Genomic DNA, 22,126 nt, shown 5'->3' with positions numbered 1-22,126 from the left:
ACTAAAACGTCACTATCAATCAATGCAGACACCGGCAAGCAGGCCTGTTAGCAGAGCTTATTGCTGTCATGCCAAATAATTTTTATGCCTTACATCGTGGTGGGTGGGATGGAGGAGGCAGGGGGGTCTTTAGACAGAGGTGGGGCAGGTCGACTGAGAGGACAAGAATGCTGCTGTAGAACATGTAGGCCGATTAAACCCTCCCACCACCCACTATTTCCTGTGTAATGAATATTCCCAAAGCATTAGGCTCATCCTGTGTGTTGACAGATAGATGTGACTATCAGATAAACTTCTTGCAGGCTGATTTCTCCACCCCTCCATTTGTAGCCGCCAAGTATTACCAAATAGTATAATTTACAAAGTCATCCATCAAATTCATTTATTCACATTTCTTGCCCATGTTGCTTCGGCCTCAAATGTTACACATATACATGTTTTATAATGTCAATCAAGACTGAATAGTAAACTCGTGAAGTTCAAATATACAATACAGCTCTTGTGCATTGTGCATCATCTGGTCAGTGTGCGAGTCTAAATCGATAATCCCGCCTGCGTTTACTCTTATCAGTGTGGAAGCAGCCGTTGCAGCTTTTGCCCAGGCCCGGGCCCCTGGGATCTACAAGGGTGACTACCTCAAAGAGCTTTTCCGTCGTTATGGCGATGAGGAGGATGTGCCTGCCGCCCCAGTGCTGCCTGAGTGGTGCTTTGAGGATGACGCTGGGGAAGTGGATGACGACGGCAATGCGCTTAAGCAGGAGTCCGGGCCCAGCTCGTCCGGGTCAACGCTCGGAAAGAGAAAGGAGAAACTCAAACTGGTAATAAAATACAATAACTAGCTATATTGATGATGTTTTCCAGACACTAAGAACAACTGCTTGGCACAATAAAACAATGTCTCGCATACGGTGTAGGAGGGAGTGATTTTTTTTTTTTTTCCCGCCGAGTGTAACACAGATTTCTTTCATCCATCCTCACAGGGGGCTGTATTCCTCGAAGGTGTCACGGTGAAAAGTGTCACACAGGTCACCACGCAGCCCAAACTAGGCGAGATCCAAAGAATGTGTCAAGAGATGGCCGAGTGGAACAAGTAAGTACAGTCCTTTTCTTTTGTTCTCCTCCCGTGGCTGCCCCTCCTGGGAAAAGGTGTGTGCATGCGTTTGCACACTGTATGTGGGTGTATTGTGAGAGTCTCATTTCTTTTCAGTCACCATTTTTTTCCCCCACTGATCCTGACACTTTGAAACAGGCGAGAGAGTCAGGAATAGATTTTCCTTATGACAAAAATGCAGGTGCAGCTTTTTAATGAAATGGCTGAGACAGAAAGGACAGTCAACATTCTCTCCAGGTTTCTGCTCTCTTCAATGTTATTTTACCTGTATGGATGTTATTAAACTACTGTGAAAATAAAGTTACACATTTAGTGTTTATGTCAGCCATAAACATTAGCATAAACAAAGAAGATTCTTTGTTCTCTTCACCCATTATTTTCTTGACATCTGCTGCCAGTGGCCTCAAATAAAACATGACTGACACAATGTGTTCCTTTTGCTTGCAGGTCTGGTTTTCCTGGTGCTCAGCCTGTGTCAATGGATCGACAAAACCTTTGTTTCCTCAAGCAGCGTCCCTACAAAGTTAGCTGGAAAGCTGACGGAACCCGGTGAGTCTTGACAATATAAAATTGCTTGATTTTGGAAATATCCCATTTTGAGCTGATGAAGTCTTACCTCAAACCATAAATTAATATTTGCTTGCAGAGAGGGTGTACCAAAATATTTTAATGCTTCATTTAGCTAACCATGGTTGCTGGGGTGTCTGGTAATGAATGGCAAGAAACAAATGTCTTGTTTACTGTCACGTAACTACCGTATTTTCCGGACCAAAAGGCGCACCGGATTATAAGGCGCACCTTCAATGAACGGCCCATTTGAAAACTTTGTCCATATATAAGGCGCACCGGATTATAAGGCGCATAAAATAGAAACTATACTGCAACAAGCTGCGGTTGACTAGGATTGCGGTATGCATCCACTAGCCAATAACCAATGAGCCCTCTGTAAACAATCGCGTTACTCAAACGATCCTAAAAAATGATCAGAACTGATTAAAGTTTGATATAACACCTTGGTACTGCTTACCTATGTTTCCCTTCCATATCGATCCGTAAATTTACTTGAAACATTAACAGAGCAGCCTATTTTGACATGAAATAGCCTCGTGCGTATAGCAGCTATTATCACTATAGCAACAGCCACCCGCAAACTCCCATGAGCCTCAGCAAAGTGTAAACAATCGCGTTTCTCAAACGACGGCTTATAAAATGATCGGAACGGACTAAAATTCGATCTAACACCTTGGTATTGCTTACCTATGTTTCCCTTCCATATCGATCCGTAAATTTACTCGAAACATTAACAGAGCAGCCTATTTTGACATGAAATAGCCTCGTGCATATAGCAGCTATCACTATAGCAACAGCCACCCGCAAACTCCCATGAGCATCAGCAAAGTGTAAACAATCGCGTTTCTCAAACGACGGCTTATAAAATGATCGGAACTGACTAAAGTTCGATCTAACACCTTGGTACTACTTACCTATGTTTCCCTTCCATATTGATCCGTAAATTTACTCGAAACATTAACGGAGCAGCCTATTTTGAAATGAAATAGCCTCACGGGTACAACAGCTATTCAGTGACGCCCCCTGACCACGGTTGCCGTAATGCTGGTAAGCGATGCGACCTTGTAATTTATGAGTCGTTCTAAAATGTACTGAAAATTTTGGCAGAGCACTTTGTACAACCAGTATGGATCAACAAATTCATAAATTGATCCCTATTTAAGGCGCACCGGACTATGAGGCGCACTGTCGGCTTTCGAGAACATTTTAGGTTTTTAGGTGCGCCTTATAGTCCGGAAAAAACAGTAAGTAAATTTGGTTTTGTTCTGGTTTTATGTCTCTGTTGTAAGTGCACAGAAAGTTTTTTTTTTTAGTACAATAGATATTCTGTCTTGCAGGTGAAATGTGCTGGCTGCTTGAGAATTTTTCATGACCTCAGTCGATTTCAGAATTGTATTGGTGCTTTAATTTCCAGGAAGAGAGACAGAATAGCTATGAGTGAGACTGCTAGCTACAAGTGTCAGTAAATGAAAGTTTTGGCTTTTAAAAGTCTCCACAAATTATTCTGTGTTCCTCCTCTGTGACCTGATTTTCCTCCGGCATCCTCAAAAACTAAAACAAGAATATCTCAATTAATCAGAGAGCAGCCTAACAGGCTGAATACAAAAAGAGTCAACACTTAGCAGTTGCACATAGTTATATAAAAATTCTTCACACCCCGGTAGGTTTTTGTGACATACAAAAAATGAGGCCAAGATAAATTGTGTCAAAACTTTTGTGCCTTTAATGTGACATAACCTGTGCAACTCCATTGAAAAAATAGAGTGAAATATTTTTAGGGGTAAGATAAAAATAAAAAGTGTAGATAACCTGGTTGCATAAATATGAGCCGCCTCAAATATTTGTTGCAGCACAACTTTTTTGGTTGGAGTTTACTGTATATTTGTCATAAGTGAAGGTTACTGGTCTAAATAAATGACTGGACAGGATCTCCAATATTTGTATGATGTCACAGTTTATCTATTTCCAACCACTTTGTGAAAATCTGACATAAGAGAGCAGCCTTGCACGTCGCTGCACTGGTAATGATGAGCAAAGCTCTTAGATCTCAGCCCCCCACCCCATGCTCATCTGTCAGCTGTGCCACAGGACTTGACAATGGTAAGATGACACTATGGTAGTCGGCGGCTCATTAGGGCTCAAGTGCAATGGGATCGAGGCTTGAAGATTGAAGAGGGAGGGACACCAAATCGGGTCTTATTACGAAGAATATTTTCACGAGTGGTCATATCATACATTGTCAGATGTTACTAACATTCTGTAGATAGATTGATGTGAGTAAGGTGAAAGCGTAATGAAGAGGACCACAAGGCATTAATGGTCTCCCCTCGATGTTCCTCTGAACATGACTAACTGGCCCAATTAGACAACAGAGAAAAGGCTTCTACTGACTGCATATACTATGTTTGCCTTTGTAGCAGATACTAGAGAGTCTCTGTTTGATACTCAGACTGGTCCTTTTTAAGAATTTGTTGCACTCGAGCGCCTCTGTGTCGGCGTGCATCATTATTTGTCAGAACTTTTCAAACTTGCCCCCCTCCTCCTGAGCACAGTCTGCAACTCTGCATCGTGTTTTTATCTTTTGAATGTTTTGATCGTGTTTCTACTCCCACCTCAAGCACCTTTTTCTTAAAAGTGCAACTATATATATATCTGGCTCCCAAGACACTATTGTTTCTTTACCCTCCCACGTTTTTTGTTTCTCTCTGCTGTTTCCAGAAGAAAATTAGAAAAACTGAAAATTAAAGAATTCAAGGACTTTGATTGTCATATCAACACAGATTTCCACAAATTGGCTTTTTAATTACTTGGATATAAATAGTTGATTCATTCGCATGAAAGACGACCTCCCCCTAAAATAATCTAATTTCAAGGAGGCAAAAATAGAGTGTAATACTCCTTATAAAGGCTATAATCCTTCATCCTTGGGATTATTGACAAAAATGTGAAAGTCTCCATTATGCATGTTAAATTTATTTGAGGGGCTTTTCAACTCCAGCACTTTCTATTACAATAATAACTCTCCACCTCTTGGGTCTATAGAGAAACAATCTGTAATGTTTTGCAGTGGTGCCAAGCAGAAGTATAGAGCCTTCAGAATACCCCCCCCCACCCCGTATTGACACAAGTACGCAATTTTTGTTACCTCATTAATGAAAATAAGACTCATACATCAGTCAAAGCATGATTAAATGATCATCTGTTTGGTATTTGATGCCGGGCTCATCCTTGGCGGCTTGTCAGGTTTCCTCTCTTTGAACCATCTGGTATTGATATTTATCACATCTAATCCTTTTTGTGGAAACGATAGGGAGGCACAGCAGGTACGAAAGATACATATCATCACCAGGGATGTAATTTTAAATCTATCTTTGTTTTGTGACCTTGTTTTCCCGAAGGGAGCGCATTTTGACATCCTGTTTTCTCTGTTGAATGTAAATATCTTAAATAGCCCCCTTTCCAATGTTCATGTCACAAATCCCCTCAAATTTTTAAGAAGCAAATAATTAGTCTCTATTTTGGAGTGCATTGGTTATGCTACTTAACCTTTGAAAAAAATGTTGCATCATGGTTGCTTGTTATGCTTTATGGCTAATCCTGCTTTATTACTGCTTGGGATTTGCTTTTGTTAAAGAGCAGGAGCCCGGCTTGGAATACTAATGGAATTTTTAAGAGGTGTGCAATGAAGCCACCATATTATTTAACATTTCAGAGACATTTTAAAGTCAAGTCAGGTTCACCGTGACTGTATTCTTTCCCGCATCGACTTCGCTCAAAATACTTTACAGGCTATTCAAATCTGAGGTAAATTGACAAGGAAAAGTCATTATTGCGACACTATGTACTTATTTATGCATCAGAAAAGCTGTGCGTCAAAATTAAATGCTGCTGTTTGCATCTCAGAGTCTTTTCCTTGAAGTTTCTGTTGATTTTGATTTGTTAGCCTGATATGTTTTCAGGGTCCCTTAATAAATTAAATTTTGCTCTATGCAGAGGTTTCAGTTTTGAAAAGTTATTATACACGTGTACTTATTTCTGCTGTGTGGCTGAATTTTAAATATTCTGAACAAATTTTGGGATCCTATTTAAGTCCCCATCTTGAGGCCGTGTTGGAAAGTCTGTAATGTCTTAATACAGTAATTCTCCTTTTGCTGTGTTGCAGATCAGCATGTCAGCAAAGTCTTAATGTCTTAATTGAGATTTTCCCAAATTAAAGCCCTTGTTATCCTCCAAACTGGCACTTAATCCTTAATTGAATTGCTTAAGCATCCACAAACAATGCAACATTTGGAAATATTTTTAGAGAATATCATGCTTATCCCATCCATGCAAGTATCGTATTTTCCGGACTATAAATCGCACCAGCCATAAAATGCATAATAAAGAAGAAAAACATACATATAAGTTGCACTGGAGTACAAGTCGCATTTTTGGGGGGACATTATTTGACAAAATCCAACACCAAGAACAGACATAAATAGGCAACAACAGGCTAAACGATACGGTATGCTAGCGTTACATAAACAAATGAGGAACTGAGCACGTGCCTGATGTAACATATTAACAGTTATTCAAATAACTATAACATAAATAACACGTTTATCAAACCATTCGTGTCACTTAAAATCATTAAATCCATGAAGTACAGGCGGCGCTGAGGTCAGACTCATTGTCAGTGGCGACTCCAATTATTCTACAGGCCTCCTGCGCCCTCATGCGGTTTAAAGTGAACACAACATGTGAAATGATCAACTATACTATAGTAAGTAAGTAATGTGTTAATGATCAAGTAATAATGTGTTAATAATTTCATATATGTCGCTCCTGATTATAAGTCGCATCCCCGGCCAAACTATGAAAAAAACTGCGACTTGTCGTCCGAAAAATACGGTACTCACAATCCAATCTCCTCCCAACAGGTACATGATGGTGATCAACGGAAAAGAGGAAGTTTTCATGATTGACAGAGACAATACAGTCTTCCACATAGCCAATTTAGAGTTTCCTTTCTGGAAAAATCCACGTGTCCATCTTGCAAATACTCTTTTGGATGGGGTAAGTTTTCTTTTTCATCATATTTGCTATTCTTTGTCACAATTGTATTCCACACAATGTCATTGGTGCTTCAGAAAATTCGATCAGTCTGTGTGTGTGGACTGGAACAGCATCACTAACCTTCATAACCTTACCATCCTGTCCCTGGAAGATTTGTCTAATGGAAGATTTGACAGTTTTTCTGCTACTGATTTCTTCTTCTTTCGTGCTCGATGTTGTTGTGATGTGATGCTCGGCAGTGAAATCTACGAGGTGTGACCTCACCCTACGATACCAAGCTTTAGTAGGAAACGAATTTTTGACTAATCGAGTCATCAATTAACGGTTGATAATTGGTGCTTTGGCTTGATGATGGAGCACTTGGGGCTCTGTCGGTGGTACATTTATTTAACTCTTGAAACGGCGTCATTGGCATTTATCTTTTCACATTTCTACATTTTTGTCGTGTCCCCTTAAGCCCAGGTGTGGTTGTGTGTTGAGATTGCTATAAGAACCGTTTTACTCTTGTGTATTTGTATCTGTTTATGCTTCTGGCTCTTTGTTCCAGGAGAGAGGATGTGTTTTTCCTATTTATTGTGAGCAATGTTCAAGTCCTGCTGCTTTCTCTGATAGGTTTCGTCTTCCCCCTGCAGGCATTAGTCTTTGTTTACTCTCTGTTTTTGTCTCTTTACCAACCGTACTCCAATTTCATAACTGGATGGCAACATAATGGCAGGTTCCATTGGTCACTCTAACGTATTTATCCATTGCGATGCTTCATTGAGCCAGATGTCTTCTCGCAATTGCATCATTTTACACTTTGCCAGCCACACCCACAAATCACGTCACAAAACACATATCCCATTCATTTCCCTGTCCGCTGTCAAATGAGACGCACAATGTTATTAACTAGAGGGATGGATATTACAGATCGCGCTTTACATTTCTAATCACATCTGAAGAAGCGGACACCGACACATATTGGGAAAGTATTGACACACCTCTGAGCCAGAGTTCTACTGAGAGAATTTAATCGAATAGTCTTATCTGTGCAGTGTGCTTTCCTCCAACGATATATATAATATATTTTCAAAGAACTTAATTTGTCCTTTGCCGGACCGCTGCATGCCCTATCTTGTCACTTTTTTCACCGAAATATATTGTCTGATTTAAAAGCACAAACAAACACATTAATCCTGGATATGTGCTATGAGATTATTCATGTGAGGCTCAGTTTTTGTCAGCCATGGCAAGCCTGCTACCTTTTTTTCATTGAAGTCAGCATCTTCAGGAGAAAAAAAGTTGGAAGCATTAATATTTCATGAGCTCTGAACACGTCCTGGCAAAGTCTGCAATTCCTGCAAATCCCTCCTTGGTGGTCATCACACTGTTGTGAAAGAGTTTTGAACACACACACGTCTGTCTGCTCAGAGCTTTGCATAATTGATACTTTGCGCTATTTCCGCCTCATATCCCTCTTTGGTCTGACATCACCCCAAGCACATGCGCCAACTATTTTGTCTTTTCTTTGCAGGAGATGATCATTGACAAAGTGAATGGTCAGCCCGTCCCTCGCTATCTGATATATGACATCATCAAATTCAACGTGAGTAGTCTAATAAGGATCCCTCATCTTTTCTTTGACAAAAGCCATTTTTATGCTGAGATCCCACAAAATAGCTGCATTAAAGCCATAACAAGACATAGAAGAGAGGCTCGATCTTGCCACAGCTTCACACAGTTGGCCAATTAAAGATGCAGTGACATCAGTGAAGGAAATGTCAACAATGTGGCATTTACTTACTCAGCTATCTCGTCTTGGAATATTTTGTGTCAGTGCCGTCGACACACAGATAAAACAATTTGTATTTTTTTATGGTGTATAGAATTCACAAATGATGTAAGAGTGCTATATGCTGGTGTCCTAACGCAGGAAATGAAGCAATCTGTTTGAGTTCTTAGCCGCTCAGGGCAGAGCTGTTCATTCGAATGAGCTCTGCATTATTTGAAGCAGTCTACAGTCTACCTGCTGGGTCTCAACTCCGTACCTTGTCACCCCCGCCCACACACGCACGCACGCACGCACGCACGCACGCACGCACACACACACACACACACACACACACACACACACACACACACACACGCACTCAGACTTTACATCCCTGTCGAGCCATTGTCAATTTTTGAGTCTAGGCATTTGACTTTGCAGCTTTAAGTTCATTACTTCAACTAGTCAAATACTAATTGAAACCTATGATCATGCAGCCATTAGTTTGCTCCTACTATATTTGTCACTGGCTATTCCCTCCTGAGAACATTACGGGGCTGAAAACACACCTCCCTAGCTGTAAATGAATTCATCTACCAGGCTGATCTGTATTCTGCTAACAGCAGTCAGGCAGGCACTGAAACAAATGAGCTTACAATTATTAACCTTAACCAAGCTACGGCTCCTTTCCACTTAGAAACCCTCAAAATTACCCAAAAGGAACAGAAAGTGGAGAAGGTAGCTTTGACCGTTATTTCTGTCCACTGCTCCCATCTGGCCATCGATCACCTCAGCAAGTGGCTCAATGAAGACACCGCTCTGACGGCAATGTTTTTTGTAGGATGTTTGGCAGCAGTTAGTAGCTCCACATGACTGCACCAAGCTGGCGCTAGAGCACTGTTGTTATTGATCTGAGTTTGCCATTATTAGCCTTCTTCATTACCTGCAGCAGGGTGCCCCTTGGCGCTGAGACCTCATTCTAAGTGTATTCAAAGGAACATTAATACCACCTGCTTGGTCCGTGGCGTAATGTAAAACTCAAGTCGTTTGCAACGCCAGGCCTGCCAGAGCTCTGGGATTCTTTTGATTATTGTATAATTGTGAGTGCGTGCTCTCACGCTACCTTAGGATTGTTTTGATTTCCTCCTACATTTCAGTAGAAATAAATGTTGTTTCATCTTGCTGGAATTGCTGATATACTTCACCTGTGATATTTCCCCCACACAATAAATGTACCGTAATTTTCGGACTATTAGTCGCTCCATAGTACAAGTCGCACCACCCATAAAATGCACAATAACGTGAAAAAAAACATATATAAGTCGCTCCGGAGAATAAGTCGCACTTTTGGGGCAAATGTATTTGTCAAAATCCAACACCAAAAACAGACACGAACCAGCAACAACAGGCTAAACGATACGGTATGCTAACGTGACATACACAAACGAGAGGCTGAGAACGGGCCTAACGTAACATTCAGAGTTATTCAAATGATTATTACATAAATAACACGTTTATCGAACCATCTGTGTCACTCCAAATCATAAAATACATCGATCATCGATCGTGTAAACAATGCCGCGTACGCGCGCCGTCGGACTCGTGATTTGCATGTCTAATTATTCCACAGACCCATATAACGATATATAAAGTATATTTCAAATAACTATCATATAGCAACAATATTACCAAACCATCTGTCACTCCAAATCATAAAATACATCGATCATCGATCGTGTAAACAATGCCGCGTACGCGTGGCGTCGGACTCGTGATTTGCATGTCTAATTATTCCACAGACCCATATAACGATATATAAAGTATATTTCAAATAACTATCATATAGCAACAATATTACCAAACCATCTGTCACTCCAAATCATAAAATACATCGATCATCGATCGTGTAAACAATGCCGGGTACGCGCGCCGTCGGACTCGTGATTTGCATGTCTGGCGTGATGTGTGCTCGCATGCTGTCCATCACAAGCAGAGCTTGCATCCTAAATTGCATTGCTGCCCCTACTGGTTTTTTTTTTTTTTTTTTTTTACATCACCACACTAAATTCTCTTCACCAGACCTGTGCTTTTTAAAAACTAAAAAAAAACAGCGCTTTCCCCTCCCAGTTGTTGCGTCATGGCCAATGGTGAAATTTAAATCACACTCCTTCAGTTTAGTTTGAAAATAACTATATTTCTTTTTCAGTTGTTTTTTTTTGTTTTGTTTATTTGTTTCATGAACTTGAATATTGTGCTTTAAAGTGTGAATTGCTTTATTCGTTTTTTCAGTGTATTAAAAATAATATGAGGTGATCAACTGTACTAGTAAGTAATGTGTTAATGATCAAGTAAATTTTTTTGAAAAAAATACACATATAAGTCGCTCCTGAGTATAAGTGGCCCCCCCACCCAAACTATGAAAAAAAACGCGACTTATAGTCCGAAAATTACGGTAGTCGTCATTCAGTGGAATTTATGCATTGTTTAAAATTTTAACATTTTTGTTGGTTTCAAAATAGTCATGAGTCAGTAAATATAAAATAGCATTGATTCCGGAGTTGTAGTTTTCTAAATGTAACCTAAACCTTAATTAAAGCAACTCTTGTATACTCTTGTAAAAAAAATCCAAAACCATATTAAGGTAAATTCATCTATTATTGATGGTGTATTATTGCGGTGTTGCTGACTTTAGTGTAACGTCTCTATGGTAGAACATAGACTTCAGACACAAAAAATTTCTTATCTTATATACATATATACACACACACCCACACACACACACACACACACACACACACACACACACACACACACACACACACATACATACATACATACATACATGCGCATACATACATACATACATACATACATACATACATACATACATACACACATACACACGCACACACATACACACGCACACACACACACACACGCACACACACACACACACATATACATGCATATATGCGCACACACACACACTTTTGATGGCTTGATGTAGGTTTGCGCTGACTTCAACCTTAATGGAAGTTACGTAATGCTGAAATGTATGAATACTGGTGGTAGTGTTGTTCTTATTGGTGTTGTTCACATTCTGTACCGTAAGGTTTTGTTGTGATGATTGTGGATGTTGATGGTGCATTTCAATGTATTACTGTTGCATTCAAAGTAATCTATTTTGTTTTTAAATGTTGCAAATTTAAAGCGGATTTGATGGACCGGATTTTATTGTGATTTGGGTCATTCTTATGTCTCGCAGAACCTTGCTTACTTTGTTCATTGAATTAAAGTCTTCTATCTCAAGATTGCAATGATCAATTATTTAAACTAGCAATCTTTAATCTCTGCAATATTTGAAGACCAGTCTGCTACATTTTGTGTGTAGCTCAGGCGCCTTGACTCAACCACACTTACAACTTGCACTGTCCTTATGACACTGCTGACAGATGGTGATGTGTGGGACACCCAACCAGCTTTTCCTCTGTGTTTCCGTTTTTATCGACATCCCAAATAACATGCCACACATTGTCATACATACATTTGATGAATTGTAATTTGCTGTGGAAATTAATTAATTTTCTAGTGGAATCAAAGCAGCCATCAGTTTTTTTTTGTAAACATGAGTTTGGCACACCAGACAACCCATCGAATTATAACATCTAATTCTAAATGATTATTGGCCACCCACCTCTGCTTGCACCTTCAACAAACATCGCTTTTCTTCTTCCGTCTCCAATTATGACCTCAAAAGCTCTTGAGTAGTGACCTTTTATGCAGGTACCAAGCAGAATACTAATACAAGCAACACTCTACTGTTCTGCTCTCTGTGCCTTGATATAGATGGGCAAGATATTGAGCCAAGTTCCTCGTAAATGGTCGAGTGCAGATAGTTACTTAATAGGAAGTGCAACACAAAATGAGTTTATTCAGTTGGTGATTGTCAAAAAGTCAAACTGCAAAGATGCACATGTAAGAAATGCTTCACTTTATGGGATGGAGGAACGAAAAAATATGATGTCACTCACTAGGACCTTGTCAGGAAGTGTAGTGCATCTGTTAAATTTAAATTCTGCATGAAGGAATGAAGAGAAGATGTAATGCGGTTTTGTGGCTATTGCTGGATTGGCAGCTGCATATTGAAACAACTCTAAATTATTTACAGCAGCAGGACAGGAGCATATTTAGATGGAATGACAATGATCTGGTTCAAGGGAGGTGCAAAAATGTTGTTAACAAATGCAATTTAGGATCGCCATCTGTAGCCAATACTTTTGTCCAACGCACTGTTTTTTTGGGGGGGTATGTTTAAGACATGTATTTAATGTCAAGTTAAAGTCAAGAATTTCAATATTGATTCAGCTGCTAATTCGTTTTCGTCTTTGACATACTTTGTCAAGATGTTCACATTCTTAATTTGATGTGACCCTGCATGTTTTTTTCCCTTTTTATTTCCATTTGAGATTGAAATTATCTATGTATGTTTCAGGGACAAAGCGTGGGTCAGTGTGATTTCAATATCCGGTTGCTATGCATCCAAAAAGAGATCATTACTCCACGGATGGAAAAGATGAAGACTGGCCAGATTGACAAAACGAGGGAGCCCTTCAGTGTCCGAAATAAGCCGTTCTTCGACATTCAGGCATCACGCAAGGTAAATAATCCAGGATTTTTTTTGACTACATACCCTAATTTTTGGACTATAAATCGCTTCGGAGTATAAGTCGCACCAGCCATAAAATCCACAACAAAGTGAAAAAACAACATATATAAGTCGCCCCGGAGTATAAATCGCACTTTTGGGGCATATTTATTTGTCCAAATCCAACACCAAGAACAGACATGAACGAGCAACAACAGGCTAAACGATAGGTATGCTAATGTGACATAAACACAAACGAAGAGCTGAGAACGGGCCTGACGTAACATTCAGAGTTATTATAATAACTATTACATAAATAACACGTTTACAAAACCATCTGTGTCACTCCAATTCATTAAATCAATCGATCGTCCTTTATGTAAACAATGCCGCGTACGCGCACCGTCGGACTCGTCGTGATTTGCATTTCTAATTATTCCACAGACCCATATAACGATATATAAAGTATATTTCAAATAACTATCATATTACAACAATATTATCAAACCATCTGTGTCACTCCAAATCATTAAATCCATCGATCAAATTCCTCGTCCTTTGTCAACAAAGCCGCGCGTGCGCCCTGACGTCAGCCTCGTCGTTATTCCACAGATCTAGTATATAACTATATTGTAGCGTTAACAAAGTACCAGGAAAGACGTGGGTTTGGTAAACGGGTCTTTATTTAACAAAACAAGAGTTCAACAAGGCAACAACTACTGAACTTCCAGCCACGGAGGTGGAAGAGAGCTCCGTAGAATAGGACTGGATGTGCGTAAAAGCCATGTCCGAGCCCCATCCACCGTCCCCGGACAGCCACCTGGCCGAGCGCCGGCCCCCGACTTCCATCCACGGAGGTGAAAGAAAGCTCCGTAGAGTATGACCGAGCGTGCGTAAAAGCCATGTCCGAGCCCCATTCACCGTCCCCAGACAGCCACCCGGCCGAGTGTCGGCCCCCGACTTCCATCCACAGAGGTGAAAGAGAGCTCCCATCGAGAAGGACCGGGCGTGCGTAAAAGCCATAATAGTTTTTCAAACCTTCCGTGTCACTCCAAATCATTAAATCCTTCAGACTCTTCGTCCTCCGTGTCACTTACAAACAAAGCCGCTAATAATGCTGCTGAATTTCATGCATGTCACTTGAAATTCAAATTACAGCAATTCCTTGCTACATCGCGGTTCGTTTATCGCGGGTTCCCTTTTTTCTTTTTTTCTTTTTTTTTTTTGAATTTTGAAAATTTGTGAAAAAAATTCACATATAAGTCGCTCCTCAGTATAAGTCGCCCCCCCCACCCAAACTAAGAAAAAAAACGAGACTTATAGTCCGAAAATTACGGTACTTAAATCCTCTTTTTCTTTGACTTGCAAGATTTGAGACACAGGCACTATATATGGTGGCAGTGAACTCAACTCACAAGAAGTGCTTTGTTGATAATTCTAGTCAAGAATTCTTATAAAGAAAGGCTTCAAGCTGTTTAAAATCACTCCCAGTTGATTTTTTTTGTCAAACTAATATAACTAGGAGAATTTCACGTTGTTTTTTTAAAATAATCACATATCTTAGCCTTTAGTCTGCTCGATTAGTGTTAATAATAACAAATAATAAGAAGAGAAGCACGTATATAATATTCCTTTGACCAATTTATACATGATCACAAATAGTGCAGCAGCACATTTGGACATTCCATGTAAGTACTCACAGTCATATATTCTTTATCCTCAGCAAGGAACAGAGAAAATCCGTGAGTTAATCTTTTCACCTTGTCAAGGTAATCAAGGTAACCTTGTGTAATGTTTTAAATGCAATTGGTGCTACATAAAAAATGGGCAGACAACAGAGGGCAATTTAGTTTGAAATAAATACACCACGGGGAGAGAAAAGATAAGAAAAGTAAACAAAATAGGTTTTCATCTCTCTTTGGAGTTGATGCTGTATAGTTGTATTACCCTCGAGGATTATTTCTGGGGAGAAAATAGCTAAAACCCACCAGGGTCCACAAAAGGTGAGTTAGTTGTGTTTGATGGTAGGATAAAATTGTTGGTCTTTGCGACCAAGAGATGAAAGCAGATTCTAAGCCAGCTGGCACTTGAGGCTGTGTTGCTACTCAAATTTGTTGGAAAGATATATCATTCTTCTCAAGGGTTCAGGCAAGGAGAGCAATTTCCAACAATGGAGCAGAGTAATTCTTGTACAACACCTAATTATGGTGTCAATAATAATAAACTCAAAGGCATGTCATTACATTTCTGTCAAGAATTTTGAAAAAGTCGTTGGCTTAAAGTGTACTTTTCATTAGTAGCTCTTGACTCTGTGTCATGTCAGTGATGAATACATCTAGTGAAGTGGGAGGTGTGATTATATTGGCATAATGTTTAAATTCTAATTTCCAAAGAGAGCCATAAGCGTCAGCAAGAGACAATAGCAGCCCGACAAACCGGAGGCAAAATTCAGCAGGCAATAGATTTGATTTACGGCACTGTTGCCTTCACCTGCTTCATTTGAATTATTTATAAAAAGATGTGTGCTGTCATAATTTCAGATTCTTCTTCAGAAAGCAATTAGGGTTTGTCTGCTGTATTTCCTTCTTTTATCTTGTTCATGGTTTTTGTCGAATAAATATTATTCCCATTCTAGGTCTCAGTCGGGCTGTGCCTTTGGGGAAAGTCAGAATACAGCTTTAACCCTCTCAAACACATTTGAGCCATTTTCAAAGTAGTACTTGTGGTCTAACATCAGGTCTTGGGAAGGTCAGAGCGCAATTTATTTGATGTTCTGCTGGAGCTGAGATCGATTGGAAACTTTGGTCCTGCATTTCTGCTAATACTGAGGATTTGTGGACAGGATGAGATTGTACAAGCGTCTCTTGCTGTGCCAAGACTGATTTTGAAACCTTTTGACCATTTTGACTTGTACCTCTGAATGGTTTTGTTATCTGTATTATAATATGAGGGGGGTCGCATCCCTCCCACCCTTTTAGGATGTTGATCACTGGAGCTTTTTAAACTCTTTTGTGTTTATCAGTGGCCATCTGGTTGCCATACAGCCATATCTCCGTTATATGGGATGTTAATGTCGGGGGAGCTGGTCTTTGGTTCTCATTCATAGTAGCACAATCCTCCACTTTATGATATATTTACGGCAGATTCCTGTTGGGGGGGTGGGGGGGGGGGTGGGGGGGGGAGGCAATTGAGAGTTGTGTGCTGGCCTTTGTTGCTAGGTTGATGTGTTTCATGGATGGACACTTCAAGTCCTCATTTCCCTTCCAAATGACTCCCATTTATTCCTTTTGCTTCTTCCGCTCACCCAATTATCTGACAGACACTTTTGGTATACAGTATTGCCACATTTGCACAGATGTGATATATTTTTGGGGTTTGAATAGAATTGTCAAGTGAATTGCTGCGCAGAAAATGAAAGTTAGACTGGCAAAATAATAGAAAAAGCAATTGGGAGCTAAGTAGATACCTTTCTATAAAAAAAGAGGGCATTCATTATAGGTTAAAAATGTTTTTTTTTTCTTTGGATAGTTTGTCAAATCTTTTTATGTCTGTTTGTTGCTGTTAATTGTGTAATACTCACCATCTGGTCTCGGTTGTACTTGCTTCCTGAACTGTAGCCTTGGCAAAGATTTTGATTGTCCCAAGTTTATTGTCTAGTTGTGCTAGCGGCATCACTCACATGCCATCTGTTGCAAGTAAAGTAATACAATGACCATTATGGGATTTTATGTACACAGTTCATGCCCATGTAATAAGGACCCCCCCGCTGACCAATTTGTAGAAAAATAAACACAAATTTGTTGCAGAAGTGAAACGTAGGCTGACTTCACAATAAGCAGCTGTTTGGCAAATATTCCAAAATTCTTCAAAACGATGATTAATGTGATGTTTGGTAGCTGTCTGCTGCACAAGTATGCCTTTTTTTTTTAAAATTGAATATTAAGTCTTGATTTTATCTGGCTGTATTAAGTTGTTTTCATATTGCTCATAAGGGGACTGAGCAACCTCTGTGCCCTTTTTTCATTTTAAAATGACTGGTGATTGTAGTTATACAGCAAATTCACCCAGAGGTTCTTTGTAATATTATCTGTTTTTAATAACAAATTAAAAAAAGAATGATGGTGTATTTGATTTTAATAAAGACAAAATTTGGCTTTAGGAACTTATCCATAAATTGCAATGTTAATTTGTCTTCAATAACCTGTTCATATATCACGATTAATTAAATGGGAATAACTACTCCTTCAAAACCTTTGATTATCAAATGACCCTTGTTCTGTATTGAAAGGAATCTTAAATTAAAAAATAGCACCAGAGATGCTAATTGCCTGATAAATTTCTTCTTGCGAACACAATCGTGACACATGGAAGCTTTTGACACCTTCTGTGTCGACTCATTATTTTTTCACACGTGAGTCCAAATCTTCTTTTTCTCCTGCCAAATCTGGTGATTTGTATTCGCCAAAAGACATCAATTACCCCTTTCTGGCATGTCTCATTACCTGAGTGTGATCTGTCTGCAGCTTCCTCGTGACTTCACTGACCTCACACTTGTGCTGTCAAGCCTTTTGCTAGAGGAGATGAAAAAGCAAGACCTGTGGCAAGACCTTACAGTCATATAACAAACACAGCTCTTCACGTGAATTTAATATCTGCACCCATTCACAGAAGGACATAACACAGTTAATGAAGCACAAACATAAATTATTATGCATCCACCGGGGAGAAAAGGTGAATACTCCATGTCTCATCAGCAATAGCAGTTATATTTTTGTGATTTCTATGATTGGTTTATTATTCCCATGATGCAAATTTTCCCCTTTTTTCTTCCCTGCCACAAAAATTGGTGCGCAAGACTATATGTGCTGAATTTATTCCGAAAGTATTCATCAAAGGAAATGGCTACCGACTTTTACAGACTGCATAACAGTTTTTATTTAACAAACAACTACACTGGATCTGCAGGGCCATTCACAATAAGCCCGAGAGTAGCTTCGAGCAACAACCGCCCTGTCGCTTGACTGGAATATCAATCCATCCTCGCCGCCTTTGATTCAACCCCCCACACACAAGCCACCCCTGAGCAGAAGAGGAACAGACAGCACAAGGACACGACAACACAAGGACCCGAGGAATAGAAACCACATTGTAGAAGTTGACGTGTGTGCATCTAGGGCACAGAAAATTAGCCTTTGAAATACATCCCTGTAGGGGCAGTAGAGTTTAATGCAGTGATCCCGCTTTGATTGGCTATTAAAAAATCTTGAGGAGGATTGACTAGTACTGGAGGTAAATGGCATCTAGATTGCGATCCTTTACAAAGACCCAAATAAAAAGCACGTACCGTATTTTTCGGACTATAAGTCGCTTTTTTTTCATAGTTTGGGCAGGGGGGCGATTTATACTGAGGAGCGACTTATATGTGAAATTATTTACATATTTTTACTTGAAAATTAACACATTACTTACTAGTATAGTTGATCACTTCACATGTTATTTTCACTTTAAACCGCATGAGGGTGCACTATGGCTGTGGAATAATTGGAGCCTCACTGACAATGAGTTCCATTCATTGACTTCCATAGTCAGGAGATTTAATGATTTGAAATGGTATCATCTGAAAATGGCCTTCAAAATAAAGCACCCTACCTCAAACCAAAGCACGGCTGAATAACATAAATAACATGGAGAATTCTTAACACATACTGTAAATATCGTTTTAAAACAGCTTTTATTAATTTTACAGTTTTAATAACAAGGTACAAGTGTATATTCTGTAAATATGTTTTCAGAACTGTTTTATTATTATAACGAGTTTTCTATAGCAAGGTATAACACTCTTAAATGTTTTTTTAGTGTTCTTATTATTATGATAACAATTTTTTTAATAAAAAGGTACACGTGTATGCACTGTAATTGTGTGAGCACTCCCTGCCTTCTGCTGACGATTGGGCAACATTTGTGCCATAATCCCTCAATCTAAAAGTTTGTTTACATTTTTTTTTTTAATTTGGGAAAAAAATCCGCGATGTAGTGAAACCCCGATAAACGAACCGCGATGTAGCAAGGCATTACTGTAATTTGAACTGCAACTGACGATTAGTGCGACGTCAGCAGCGCAGCGCACACGCAGCGTTGTTTACATAAAGGACGAAGGATTCGATTAATGACTTGGAGTGACTTAGATAGTTTGATAAAATTGTTGTTTATAATTATATGGGCCTGTGGAATAATTTGGACTGCAACTGACGACGAGTCGTTGTTTACATAAAGGACGAAGAATTCGATCGATGGATTTAATGATTTGGAGTGACACAGATGGTTTGTTAAAGGTGTCATTTATGTTATAGTTATTTGGATAACTGTTAATGTTACGTCAGGCCCGTTCTCAGCTCCTTGTTTGTGTTTATGTCACGTTAGCATGCCGTATCGTTTAGCCTGTTGTTGCTGGTTCATGTCTGTTCTTGGTGTTGGATTTTGTCAAATAAATTCGCCCCAAAATGTGAGTTATACTCCGGTGCGACTTATATGTTTTTTTCCTTTTATTGTGCATTTTATGGCTGATACGACTTATATTCCGGAGCGACTTTTAGTCCAAAAAACTACGGTAATTCTGTGCACCCATCCATCTTCTTCCGCTTATGCGGTGTCAGGTCGTGGGGGCAGCAGCTTTAGGAGGGACTCCCAGACTTCCCTTTCCCCAGCCACTTCATCCAGCTCATCCCGGGGAATCCCAAGGCGTTACCAGGCCACCCGAGAGACATAGTCTCTCCAGCGCATCCTGGGTCGTCCCCGGGGTCTCCTACCGGTGGGACATGCCCGGAACAACTCCCCAGGGAGGCGTCCAGGAGGCATCCTGATGAGATGCCCGAGCCACCTAATCTGGCTCCTCTTAACGTGGAGGAGCAGCGGCACTACTCCGAGTCTCTTCCGGATGACTGAGCTCCTCACCCTATCTCTAAGGGAGAGCCCGGACACCCTGCGGAGGAAACTCATTTCGGCCGCTTGTATCCTGGATCTCGTTCTTTCGGTCACGACCCATAGTTCGTGACCATAGGTGAGGGTAGGAGCATAGATTGACCGGTAAATCGAGAGCTTTGCCTTTTGGCTCAGCTCTCTCTTCACCACGACGGACCGGTACAGAGTCCGCATTACTGCCGACGCTGCACCAATCCGCCTGTTAATCTCGCGCTCTATCCTGCCCTCACTCGATACTTGAACTCCTTCACTTGGGGCAGGATCTCATCCCCGATCCGGAGAGGGCATTCCACCCTTTTCCGACCGAGGACCATGGACTCGGATTTGGAGGTGCTGACCCTCTTCCAGACCGTTTCACACTCGGCTGCGAACTGCTCCAGTGAGAGCTGGAGATTACGGCCCGTAGAAGCCAACAGCACCACGTCATCTGCAAAAAGCAGAGACGCGATGCTGAGGTCCCCAAACCGGACCCCTCAATGCCTCGTCTGCGCAGAATCGGTGACAAAGGGCAGTCTTGGCGGAGTCCAACCCTCACTGGGAACGAATCCCACTTACAGCCGAAAATGCAGACCAAACTCTGGCATCGGTGATACAGGGACCGAACCGCCCTTATCAGTTGGCTCGGTACCCGGTACTCCCGAAGCACCCACCACAGAATCTCCTGAGGGACACGGTCGAACGCCTTCTCCAAGTCCACAAAACACATGTGGACTGGTTGGGCGAACTCCCATGCACCCTCGAGGATTCTGCCGAGGCTGTAGAGCTGGTCCACTGTTCCGCGGCCAGGACAAAAGCCACACTGCTCCTCCTGAATCCGAGGTTTGACCTCCCGACGGACCCTCCTCTCCAGCACCCCTGAATAGACTTTACCAAGGAGGCTGAGGAGTGTGATTCCCCTGTAATTGGAACACACCCTCCGGTCCCTCTTCTTAAAGAGGGGAACCACCACCCCAGTCTGCCAATCCAGAGGCACCGTCCCCGATGTTCACGCAATGCTGTAGAGACGCGACAGCCATGACAGCCCCACAACATCCAGAGCCTTTAAGAACTCCGGGCGGATCTCATCCACCCCTGGGGCCCTGCCACAGAGGAGTTTTTTAACTACCTCAGTGACTTCGTCCCCAGAGATTGGACAGTCCGCCTCAGAGTCTCCAGGCCCTGCTTCCACAATGGAGTCGGTGGAATTGAGGAGGTCTTTGAAGTATTCTCCCCACCGACTCAAGACGTCCCGAGTCAAGGTCAGCAGCACACCATCTCCACTGTAAACAGTGTTGACCGTGCACTGCTTCCCCCTCCCCGCCGGATGGTGGACCAGAATTTCTTCAAAGCTGTCCGGAAGTAATTCTACATGGCCTCGCCAAACTCCTCCCACGCCCGGGTTTTTGCTTCAGCAACCGCCGAAACCACGTTCCGCTTGGCCCATCCGGTACCTGTCAGCTGCCTCCGGAGTCCCGCAGGCCAAAACAGCCCGATAGGACTCCTTCAGCTTGACGGCATCCCTTACCGCCGGTGTCCACCAGCAGGGAATGCTGCCACGACAGGCCCCAACGACCTTACGGCCATAGCTCCGGTCGGCTGCCTCAACAATGGAGGCGCGGAACATGGACCACTCGGACTCAATGTCCTCCGCCTCCCCCAGGACGTGGGAAAAGCTCTGCCGGAGGTGGGAGTTGAAGCTCTTCCTGACAGGGGACTTTGCCAGACGTTCCCAGCAGACGCTCACAGAGCGTTTGGGTCTGCCAGGTCAGACCGGCATCTTTCCCCACCATCGGAGCCAACCCACCACCAGGTGGTGATCAGTTGACAGCTCCGCCCCTCTCTTCACCCGAGTGTTCAAAACATGCAGCCGCAAATCCGATGACATGACTACAAAGTCGATCATCGAACCGCGGCCTAGGGTGTCCTGGTGCCAAGTGCACACATGGACACCCTTATGCTTGAACATGGTGTTCATTATAGAAAATCCGTTGAGCACAAAAGTCCAACAATAGAACACCGCTCGGGTTCAGATCGGTAG

General features: G+C 41.4%; 1 protein-coding gene across 1 annotated transcript in view; it reads left to right on the top strand.

The window, feature by feature from the left end:
* Positions 1 to 22,126, top strand: part of rngtt (RNA guanylyltransferase and 5'-phosphatase) — a 48,441-nt gene that overhangs the window by 6,537 nt on the left and 19,778 nt on the right. The window contains exons 6-11 of the mRNA XM_085937457.1: positions 572 to 818; positions 981 to 1,090; positions 1,559 to 1,660; positions 6,601 to 6,736; positions 8,250 to 8,321; positions 12,979 to 13,143. Coding sequence (XP_085793583.1) covers positions 572 to 818; positions 981 to 1,090; positions 1,559 to 1,660; positions 6,601 to 6,736; positions 8,250 to 8,321; positions 12,979 to 13,143 — 832 coding nt within the window. The remainder of the gene's footprint in view (positions 1 to 571; positions 819 to 980; positions 1,091 to 1,558; positions 1,661 to 6,600; positions 6,737 to 8,249; positions 8,322 to 12,978; positions 13,144 to 22,126) is intronic.

This window comes from Syngnathus leptorhynchus, chromosome 18 (assembly GCF_054491065.1).
Source record: "Syngnathus leptorhynchus isolate UIUO chromosome 18, UIUO_Slep, whole genome shotgun sequence".
Taxonomy (NCBI): domain Eukaryota; kingdom Metazoa; phylum Chordata; class Actinopteri; order Syngnathiformes; family Syngnathidae; genus Syngnathus; species Syngnathus leptorhynchus.
This window is presented reverse-complemented; position numbering and strand designations above follow the sequence as displayed.